Here is a 12,258-nt window from a genome sequence, read left to right on the forward strand (position 1 = left end):
TTCTTGTGAAATAGTTATGCATTGCATGCATGATGGAAATTGCTAATGATGTGCTTCTAGAAACATAAGTAATCACACTAATTTTCTTGAAGAAAGAATATGTTTTATATACACATAAATATGGTTTTTTTTAGGAAAGAGTGCATTCATCATGCATGAAAATAATGACTTTATGGGGAAACTCTTAAAAAACAAAGGTAGAGGTTCATTCCTTTAAAAGACACATAAGAATAGTGTTTGTACAAGAACCAGAAATCCATACTCATTTCATGGAAAGATTATGTGCTTGAAGTAGAAGTAATTGTGTTAGGAGAAGAAACACATGTGCATGCAAAAAAAATGGGGTAGCCTTTGTGACATCTGAAATATGATTTTGTGTGTACGTAGAGAAAGTGATTATTTTATCTTTCTTGCAAATGATAATCTCTTGAAAAGATTGTTTGCTCGACGAGTTGTGTCGAATTCTTGATTGTGGTGTATAAAAGGTTAAGATAATCCTTGTTATTGTTTCTTGATTTCCGTGCATAAAGATGGGTATCTATAATAACTTCTTGAAAGAGGAAACATGAGAAACCTACATATAGAAAGAAGGAAACGAGGTTATAATGACTTCCATTTTTAGAGAGATGTAATTGTTTATGGGAAATGAGGGTAGAATTCTAAGAAGGAAACATGTGTTGTGTACATTGAAGATTGCTTGTTATGTTAGGCTATTTGATGCACAAAGAATGGTCATTGTTTTATACATTTTAGTAGAACTAATGGGTTAGATCTCTTAAGAGAGTTGTGCATGAGTGTGAATAAACATTGTGGATAATAGAACAAGTATTTACTTGGATATATGTACTAGTTAGTTATTATGTCATGCTTGCTCATGCACTTGAGTAGATGTTTAGAGATCTCTTTTAGAGGTTGAATTATTGATTGATTAATATGGTGTCTAATCTTGTTGCCAAAGCTACTTGTTGACAACATTGACAGGAAACGATGGCGAATGGTGCCAAAGAAATGTGATGTTAACATTGTGGCTGGAAAGTGATCAATGGTCCATGTAGACGAGTTCGAGTTGCAGTGACGTACATTGTTAGCACAATCATGCCACAAGGAATGTTGTATGTGGCGGTATGTAAGTAACATATTACTTGAACACTGTATTAGCTTTTAGCTAGTTATGTGACAACTTAATGATAATTCATTGTAATGATTTTATAACAATGGTTAAGGGATGGAATCCCTTATAAGCCATTGAGTGAGGGGTGAAATCCCTCACGAGTGTTTAATAATAAGATTAAACGTTTGCTGGTTTTCACCCTACAGGGTTTCCACGGTATATTGGTGTTCAATGGTGTGATTTCCTTTTGTGTCAGTTTGATGATGATGATGTTGATGGTTCTTTATTTGATGGCATAATCATAATGTCCAAGTATGTGATTAACTATATGGTTAAGGAAATCATGTAGTGGATGCAAGGATTCATGAGACAACTTATGTTATTACACTACCACAGTGGTGGTTAATGGTTAAGCAACTTACTGTCTTTTATTGCAATTTACTTGATGTGCTAAAGGACATTATATCTAATGGTTAATGATGAATTGTGGAGTTGTGAATTGGATAATTACTTGTGGGTAATTTGTATAAAAATTCTAACTCCCTACTTTTACATGTGAGGTTACCAGGGTATGTGACAAGTGGTATCAGAGCTAAAGGTTGCAGCACTGGCGCCTTTGGGAATTGGTAAGTGAAAAGGAAATTGAGGTATGCCGTCAGTGGGCATTAACTCAGGTATGAGTTTAACCATTCACATATTGATTTATGTAGTACACTACTTTTGGCATGATAAGTGTGATTCGTGTTTAAACTGCTTTGAGTAGTAAGTAATAAAGTTGCTACATAACTATGTTCATGACATTGGATTCCTGATGAGGATAAAAGACAATGAAACTTTTTTCGCACTTAAGAACAATATTGAATACTCAATGAGGAAAGTGACAATCAACTACCAACTTTTACTTTGCAAATATGGCAATAACAATTATGCATTTATTGAACAAGATTGAAGTTACAATGAATGAAACTTGTTGAGTCAATGCATGAATATAAATTATGGGGAACATCCTTGAATAGGATGACAAATTGTTTTAAAAGGACATTAGAAGAACCCCTTTAGTTATGGAAAATATGCAATGAGTCAAGTAGCGAGACTTGATTGTCATAACTAATTTTGATTAAGTTTTGCCATGGTTCCATTAAGATGATTGGTAGTTGTGATTGGTTAGTGTTGTGTGACTAACTAATAGCACTTACGTGTGTTAATTGAATTTGATTTAAGCTTACCACAATTCACAAACAAGTGATTGTGGTAGGTACTTCATGTATTGGTCTGTTGATGGCAATACATTGAGGGAAATTGGAAATGTTTAGAGTGTTAGCTCAACTATTGTTGACATATATACAGTAATGAATAGTGCATATACTTTTATGCATGATAGTATTGTGCCACAAACTAAAAAGATTAGGGAAGTGAATACTTGTTAAAGGATGCATATGTATAACTAATGTTGCTAATGGGATTAAGTAGTGGTAGCTTAATGGCAACAAGAAAACTCGTCACATAAAATGTTGCAATGAGAATTGCAATCATAAATGAGAAAGAATAATGTTATATGATATGCATGATTGTGTTATTTGGAAATTAGAATGCATACAATATGTATGTTAGTTATGATTCCTATCAATCTGGATGTTGTGAACCCATGTTGAGGGTTAAGTGTAGATGCATGGTATGCATGCATGTTTGTTTGTTAATGATAATGATTATATGGTTCATTATGTAAATTATTTTGAGAAAGAGTGATAAAAGAGAAATTTAACATTCCAAACAGTTGCAGATAGTTTTGAAAGGCTAGAGAGCCTTGGGTTGATGGCAGTTACCTGCCCGAAGGGGTTGATGGTACTTGTCTGCCCGGATTGTGAAAGGCTAGAATGCCTTGGGTTGATGGCAGTTACCTGCCCGGAGGGGTTGATGGTACTTGTCTGCCCGGATTGTGAAAGTCTAGAATGCCTTGGGTTGATGGCAGTTACCTGCCCGGAGGGGTTGATGGTACTTGTGTGCCTGGATTTCCTCTCCCTATAGATAAATTATCTCAATAAGGGAAAAGAGTTTATGTGGTCATTGGAATTCTTGAGCTGGTTGGCCAGTGGAATCCCATGTTAGACCTGGTAAGGTCTCTATCAAAGAAACTGTCTGGATGTGAAAATGACTCGATTTGGTTGTGGAAACCAATTTCCATGGGTTGGGAATTCTTTAGTCTATTGGGGTTCTCATAGCTAAAGAAATTAACTAATCAGCCATATGTTATGCTAAAAATGGATTTTACATATAGTTATGTTATGCACATTTAACAGGAAATGAGCTTAGTGCTCAATAAGGAGTTATTGTAAATTTTAATTCCTTGATTGTATTATTAATTTTGTGAACGTCTTAGCAAGCGCTAAGGCAATTTTCACTTGATGCAGTGATTGAATGTTTGATGATTAGGGAGCTAGGTGCTCTTTTGGTACTTTTAGAAGTAATCTGTGGATGTCTTTAGTGAGAATGAATTCAGTGTGCATGTGGAGCTGTGATGAGCTCTTAAGTACTTGTAAAAGTACTGTGATTTAAAAAATCATCTAACATTGCACAATTGATTGATAGTTAAAAGTATTTCATTTGACTCAGAATATTATGACTAATGCGACTGAATTTGTTTGTCATATATTACAGGATTACTTACCATGGAGGGTTGATGGGTTGACCAACCACTATTAAAATGCTTACATGAAAGTGCTCATGATTTTCAAGAGTAGATGGTAAGTAATGGTAAGTTGATATAGAGTTTGGTTTTTGAATTTGAATAAGGGCCAAGTGGTAGCAATTAGAACTTGCATAATTTTGCAATTATGGATGCTTATGACTATTGATGCTTATGACTATTGATCTTTCTTATGATTATATCATTACTATTTTCTTTGTTGACTTTTCTTGGAATGAAATCTTTGATTTTAAAGAGGAAGGATCACATTTTGTGTGGTTTAGATGGTTATACCATGAGTACAATCTAAAGTTCCAATGAGAGATGAACACCGGGGACGGTGTTCTTGTTAAGGGGGGGAGTATGTAATATCCCTATTATAATTACCCCCTGCATAAAAGTAATTTCAACTTACGAATCAGTTATTAACTGATTCTTGGTAGTTGTGAACTGAATGAGGGGGACAACATTCCTTTTTGCGGGTAATGGTGATACTGCTTGATGGAGAAAACCAATCCTTGGAAAAGGAAAGTGATGCATGCAGCGGTTGGAGGAGTCTGGATAGGGAAGTTAATTGGGGGAATCAATCCAGAGTGGTCCATCTCTGTCTCCACGTGGTCGCAACCACACAGCTCTAAAAAATGCCCGGTAATGGCCTGCGGATGGAGGAGGAACGTACCGGCTTTGGAGAGGTTTTCTTTTCTGGATATCAAAAATGATCTGGAGTTTTTGGTGAAGCTTAGCTGAGGACAACGTAGATCAATCGCCGATCTTACTCCTGAATTTGCCATGGAATCTCGTGCATGGTAAGGGGAGGGTTGAAGGATTAGGGAATGGGACTTAGCAATAGCCTCGATTATAATGGTTATAATCATACTGCCCCTTTACGTTGCATCTGCGGGTGTGAAGCCTGCAAATCTATTCGAGCATCCATGGACACGATTAGTCGGCTTTGAGAAGAACTTGCAGTGGAAAATAACATCTCATGCTTACCTTGGCATGAGATTGTTGATAATTTTACTACTCTCATGCTCTGCAAATGGTTTTGGCAGTAGCACTTAATGTTACAACAAAGCCCCAGCTTCGAAACGCCACCGTGCTCTGTCAAAGTGCATTCTAAAGGAGGAATATCTGCTCCATGGTTAACCTTTGGGGAGCGTCAAGCTGCCCTAGACGTGGAGGTTCTCGGCGGAGGTATGCCCTGTAACGGGAATGAGACTGCGCAAGACGAGTAGGGGCAAGAGCCAGTGCATGTGCAACATCCACCTGAAGACAGTCATAAATATTTGCCCGCTGTGATGCATGGAATAAATCTTCAAGGGGAAATATCAAGACAGAGCCAGACGAGGAAACAATTGGTACTTATGTCAATTCTTTGCACTTCAACCATCGTTTTGGACCCTCTGTACATGACTTCTCATGTGTGAGGCCCTCGTCGAGCTTCGTGGTGGTGTAGCAAAATGGAGAGAAAGATCAAAGAGCGGTTTTGACATCGGGATCATGCGGTGTGGAGGCTTCCATGAAAAAGATAAGTACCTTGCATCCCTTTTAGAAGGAAAAATATATGTATGTTTTATTTGGAAAGATTTCCTTGTGTTAAATGCCGAGTCACTTGTCGTTTTCTTGAAAAGGGATATAAGCTTAAATGCTTTGTGTTGCTAGCTGATTTTGAAGTTCTTGTGAAATAGTTATGCATTGCATGCATGATAGAAATTGCTAATAATGTGCTTCTAGGCACATAGGTAATCATACTAACTTTCTTGAAGAAAGAGTATGTTTTATATACACATAAATATGGTTTCTTTTTAGGAAAGAGTGCATTCTTCCTGCATGAAAATAATGACTTTATGGGAGATCTCTTGAAAACAAAAATAGAGGTTCTTTCCTTTAAAGACACATATGAATAGTGTTCATACAAGAACCAAGAATCCATACTTGTTCCATGGAAAGATTATGTGCTTGAAGTAAAAGTAATTGTGTTAGGAAAAGAAACACATGTGCATGCAAAAAAAAAGGGGTAGCCTTTGTGACATCGGAAATATGATTTTGTGTGTACGTAGAGAAAGTGATTATGTTATCTTTTTTGGAACCGATAATCTCTTGAAAAGATTGTTTGCTAGATGAGTTGTGTCGAATTCTTGATTGTGGTGCATAAAAGGTTAAGTTAATCCTTGTTATTGTTTCTTGATTTTTATGCATAGAGATGGGTATCTATAATAACTTCTTGAAAGGGAAACATGAGAAACCTACATATAGAAAGATAAGAAATGAGGTTATAATGACTTCCTTTTAAGAGAGAAGTATGTAATTGTTTATAGGAAATGATGGTAGAATTCTGAGAAGGAAACTTGTGCTGCATACATTAAAGAATGGCTGTTATGATAGGCTATTGGATGCACAAAGAATGGTCATTGTGTTATACATTTTAGTAGAACTAATGAGTTAGATCTCTTAAGAGAGTTGTGCATGAGTGTGAATAAGCATTGTGGAAAGTAGAACAAGTATTTACTTGAATATATGTACTAGTTAGTTATTATGTCATGCTTGCTCATGCATATGAGTAGATGTTAAAAGATCTCTTTTAGAGGTTGCTTATTGATTGATTAATATGGTGTCTAATCTTGTTACCAAAGCTGCTTGTTGACAACATTGACAGGAAACAATGGCGGATGGTGCCAAAGAAAAGTGATGTTAACATTGTGGCAGGAAAGTGATCAATGGTCCATGCAGATGAGTTCGAGTTGCAGTGACGTACATTGTTAGAACAATCATGCCACAAGGAATGTTGTATGTGGCGGTACGTAAGTAAAAGATTACATGAAAACTGTATTAGCTTTTAGCTAGTTATGTGACAACTTAATGATAATTCATTGTAATGATTTTATAACAATGGTTAAGGGATGGAATCTCTTATAAGCCATTGAGTGAGGGGTGAAATCCCTCACGAGCGTTTAATAATAAGATTAAACGTTTGTTGGTTTTCACCCTACGGGGTTTCCAGGGTATATTGATGTTCAATGGCGTGATTGCCTTTTGTGTGAGTTTGGTGATGATGAATCCTTGATGTTGATGGTTCTTTATTTGATGGCATAATCATAATGTCCAAGTATGTGATTAACTATATGGTTAAGGAAATCATGGAATGGATGCAAGGATTCATGAGACAGCTTATGTTATTAAACTACCACAATGCTGGTTAATGGTTAAGCAACTTACTGTATTTTATTGCAATTTACTTGATGTGCTAAAGTACATTATATCTAATGGTTAATGACGAATTGTGGAGTTGTGAATTGGATAATTAACTGTGGGTAATTTGTATAAAAATTCTAACTCCCTACTTTTACATGTGAGGTTACCAGGGTATGTGACAAGCATCCGCCTTGTCTTTGTCTTTTGTGTACATCCAGAAATAGACACCCAATATTTGATATTATGTCAAATAACAATTGCAAATTTACCATTTAATTAATTAATAATGTTGTGTATTTGTGCACTTTAGTTTAGTTTAGTAGGGTAGATATGCCGTAATATAATGTTTTAGATTTAGATTCTATTAAAATAATATAAAAATAAAATAAAAAATATAATTTATAGATATTTTAATACATTAGGTTAAAATAAAAATAATTAATTAATTTAATAATTATAGTTAAATATAAATCATTTTAATTTATTTTAACTATTTATTTATCAAGTATTGAGAGGTATCAAATCTGTTGAGATGTAAATCTTTTTAAAATAAAATGAGAAAATCTCTTGGCATGCAAACCCTTTTTAAATGAAAAGAGATTTGAACCCTTATATTTAGTAGATCGAGAGTTAAAAGAAAAAAGAAGTTAAGCTATAATTTTAAACCAATATTATAACTATTATATGATAGTTTATATATAGTTCTTAAAAATAAAATAGATGTAGTTGAGTGTGGGGAGCAATGTTTATCTACCTGTTAATATTAAAAAATAAATTTTTATATAGATGGTATCATTGAACAACTTTTGAATAACTAAGTTGGACATAGACAATTTATTAATATTAAATATAAGTAAATGATTTTGTTTGTTATTTATCAAAATTTTATTTTTAAATATTTTATTGTTGATAGAATTGAAATCTTGGAAAAAAAAATAAAAAAAACTACAAAAAACTGCCCAAAAACACCACCTCCATCCTATCAATCAATTACACAACAATAAATAATTTGCAAAATAATAAGAATATTAAATTATATAAAATTGTATTATAATCTGTAAAATATTTAATTAAAACACTAACTAATAAAAAACAAAAACAAACTGATTAAACCTATTTTTTGAAAACTAATATAATATAATAAATAAAATATATATTTATATTTATATTTATGAAATATTGAAATTATATTTTTTATAATTATAATAATATTTAATATATTCATTATGGTGAATATAAATATATTATGAAGTTAGTTTTTTATATTATTTAAAATAATAAGATTTTTTAATTTAAAATGGAATAAAAATAATTTTAAATTAATAAATTGTAAATATAAAAAAACTAATATTTTATAATATTACTCCAAATTCATTTAAAAATAAAAATTAAACACTATCAAATCTAAATTTATAAATTTTGTAAAAATATTTAGTAAATACTCAAATATAATTTTTTTTGATAGTAAACCAATATATACTTAAAAGTTGTACGTATCATTTGATATGAAAGAAACAAAATATATATATATATATATATATATAATTTGGGATAAATTAATATCTACTTAAAAAATTGTATGTATGATTTGATATGAAAGTAAAAAAAATTATATGTAATTTGGGATAGTGAAGATAGAAAACCTATCACTTCAATATTAAAGATAGTTTTGATAATTATAAAACGGTATTTAAAATTATTCCTAATTAAATAATTTTTTTTAATTAAAATTTATGATATAAAAATTCTTTTATCTCAGAAAAATTGTATTATTGCTTATAAATTGATCTATAATTTGTTATATAATATTGTTGAATTTTTAATTACAATTAATCATAATTAATTATATCTCATAAAAATAAATTATGAATAATCTATTCAACATTATCTTATAATTTAAATAATCATAATAAAAAATGATTCATCAAAATTAATTCTATTGGACTAGATTTTCAGAATCTAGCTATTATGATAGGCTTTTCTATTTAGATTTTGAAAACCTAAAAACAGTGTTTTTAGTAAAAACTTTTCAGTGACAATTTTGATTTGAAGTGCACAAACAAAGATTCCCCGGGTAATTTTAGGACTTCTGATGCACCGATCCCTGATTTCCAAAAAAACTCCACCCATCATATCTTGCTCTTAGAATTCCTAAGTAAAAACAAATATTTTAGGATTCCTGAAGAGAAATTATTAAAATAACCTGAGCAAAGGCACGCAAGGGATACCGCAGTAACAGAACGTGGGATTATTGAGGAGGTAGGTGCCCATTTGTTTCGTTTTGGGATTTGCTGCAACTTCCCGCAGCTAAGTGATCGAAGAATGATTTAGTAGGAATAAAATCCATAGAATTTGCAGTGGAGAAACCTTTGCAAGTCGTGAACGCCCCATCGATCACCAGATTCTGGCCACTGATGTAGCGGGCGTCGTCGCTGCACAGAAACAGGGCGCACTTGGCAACGTCAATGGCTTCCAGAGTGATACCCTTCAGCTCCATCGTCTTCTCCAGCATCTCTTCCGCGGATCGTTTATCGAAAGAGGGGAAACTTTTCTTCATGGCGTCGATCAACATGGGCGTCGGCACGCCCGCCGGAGAAACGCAATTCACCCGAATGCCGTGCTGCGCTAGATCGATGGCCGCCGACTTCATAATCCCCAACACCGCGTGCTTCGACGCCGTGTAAGAAGGCCCGTTGGGCATCGCCATCACCGACGCCATGCTGCATGTCATAACCACGGAGCCTCTGGTTTTGGCGCCGATCATCGCCCTAGCCGCGTGCTTCGTGCACAGATACGCTCCACGCACGTTCACCGACATGACCCTCTCAAAATCGTCAAGAGTCACATCTGCCATGGACGAGAATAGCCCGCCCGGGATCCCGGCGTTGCTGAACATTATGTCGAGACGCCCGTGCTTCTCCAGCGCGTAGTCCACCAGGGCCGATACATCCGTTTCCTTTGACACATCGCAGTGGAAATAGCAGGCATTCGGAGAAAGAGATTTAGCCAAACAATTTCCGAGGTCGTCCTGAATGTCTGCAATTACTACTTGCGCTCCATTCTCCGCGAATAACTTGGCGCTTGCCTCTCCTATGCCGCTAGCTCCTCCTGTGATCACAGCGACCTTGCCCTCCAGCCTGAAATATCAAATCCAACAAAAGCAGCCATCAGAGTTATTCTTTGTTATGTTACAAATAAATGAATATCGCCATGAAATTTCAGTGAAGAATTACCTCATATTGTCTGCTGCCTGTGCAAAGCCCGACGGTGGATATGCAGAAAAGTGGTGGGTCGCAAACAAAATATTTGTAGTGTCTTCATCGCCCTGGCATGTCCATGAGTGTCCACCAAACCACTTGATTTCCATGACCACCTATGAGCACCTTCAACCACTAGATTATCTGCCAGATAATACCTACTTTACTGTTCTGACCATCTATGAGAAGCTTCCGGCAATAGCTTCTGCACCAGGTATTATAAAAATCGTAGTGCACATGCACCAGGTATTATAAAAATCGTAGTGCACATGCACCAGGTATTATAAAAATCATAGTGCACATGGCATCCTTATTTCAATATTGTAAAAAAATTAAAAAATCTTAATCAGTGTGCCTTGAGTCAGCCTTTATTTCGTTTTTGGTGGACAGTAGTCCTTATTTTAACAGTTTATTTGGTTTTAGGTGGGCGGCAGGATGTGACTGCACCATACTTCACGTTGTGGAAGTATACATCACATTTTGTAAATGGAGTACAACCCATCATATTTTCAATTAAAGAATAGTATAATGTTCTTCCAGTACAAAAATCAAATGAATTTAGAGGGATCTTTTCAAAAATCAAATAAATTTAGAGGGGTCTTTTCTTGGGGAGATCGTGTTTTGCCATGCGACTCATGTGTCTTATGTGAGAAGGTGGTCACATGGTTTGAAGAGGAGAGATTTCTAAGGTCAATTCTTATTCATACTTTCTCATTTGGTTAGGGGAGGTTTAAGTTGTGATTTTAGTTTTCGTTTTTGTAAATGGAGTACAACCCATAATATTTTCAATTAAAGAATAGTATAATGTTCTTCCAGCACAAAAATCAAATGAACTTAGAGGGGTCTCTTCTTGGGGAGGTCGTGTTTTGCCATGCTACTCATGTGTCTCCTTTGAGAAGGTGATTACATGGTTTGAAGAGAAGAGATTTTGAAGGTCAATTCTTATTCATACTTTCTCATTTGGTTAGTGGAGGTTTAAGTTGTGACTTTAGTTTTCGTTTTTGTAAATGGAGTACAACCCATCATATTTCCAATTAAAGAATAGTATAATGTTCTTTGAGCACAAAAATCAAATGAACTTAGAGGGGTCTCTTCTTGGGGAGGTCATGTTTTACCAAGCGACTCATGAGTCTCCTCTAAGAAGGTGGTCACATGGTTTGAAGAGGAGATTTTGAAGGTCAATTCCTATTCATACTTTCTCATTTGGTTAGTGGAGGTCTAAGTTGTGACTTTAGTTTTCATTTTTGTAAATGGAGTACAACCCATCATATTTTCAATTAAAGAATAGTATAATGTTCTTCCAGCACAAAAATCAAATGAACTTAGAGGGGTCTCTTCTTGGGGAGCTTGTGTTTTGCCATGCGACTCATGTGTCTCCTCTAAGAAGGTGGTCACATGGTTTGAAGAGGAGATTTCGAAGGTCAATTCCTATTCATACTTTCTCATTTTGTTAGTGGAGGTTTAAGTTGTGACTTTAGTTTTTTTTTGTAAATGGAGTACAACCCTTCATATTTTCAATTAAAGAATAGTATAATGTTCTTCCGACACAAAAATCAAATGAACCTAGAGGGATCTCTTCTTGGGGAGGTCATGTTTTGCCAAGCAACTCATGTGTCTCCTCTGAGAAGGTGGTCACATGGTTTGAAGAGAAGAGATTTCGAAGGTCAATTCCTATTCATACTTTCTCATTTTGTTAGTGGAGGTTTAAGTTGTGACTTTACTTTTCGTTTTTCTAAATGGAGTACAACATCATATTTTCAATTAGAGAATAGTATAATGTTCTTCCAGCACAAAAATCAAATGAACTTAGAGGGGTCTCTTCTTGGGGAGGTTGCGTTTTGCCATGTGACTCATGTGTCTCCTCTGAGAAGGTGGTCACATGGTTTGAAGAGCAGAGATTTCGAAGGTCAATTCCTATTCATAATTTCTTATTTGGTTAGTGGAGGTTTAAGTTGTGACTTTAGTTTTCGTTTTTCTAAATGGAGTACAACCCGTCATATTTTCAATTAAAGAAT

General features: G+C 34.7%; 1 protein-coding gene across 1 annotated transcript; it reads right to left on the reverse strand.

The window, feature by feature from the left end:
- Window positions 1-9,015: 9,015 nt before the first annotated feature.
- Window positions 9,016-10,372, reverse strand: LOC149220757 (momilactone A synthase-like). Its single transcript, XM_089382850.1, has 2 exons — window positions 10,220-10,372; window positions 9,016-10,123 (listed from the first exon to the last, which is right to left on the reverse strand). Exons 1-2 carry the CDS (start codon window positions 10,351-10,353, stop codon window positions 9,235-9,237), a joined length of 1,023 nt encoding a protein of 340 aa, XP_089238976.1. The 5' UTR covers window positions 10,354-10,372; the 3' UTR covers window positions 9,016-9,234.
- Window positions 10,373-12,258: the final 1,886 nt, after the last annotated feature.

Source organism: Pinus tabuliformis, chromosome Q (assembly GCF_031772625.1).
Source record: "Pinus tabuliformis cultivar Carrire ecotype Pingquan chromosome Q, CPIR1, whole genome shotgun sequence".
Classification (NCBI taxonomy): domain Eukaryota; kingdom Viridiplantae; phylum Streptophyta; class Pinopsida; order Pinales; family Pinaceae; genus Pinus; species Pinus tabuliformis.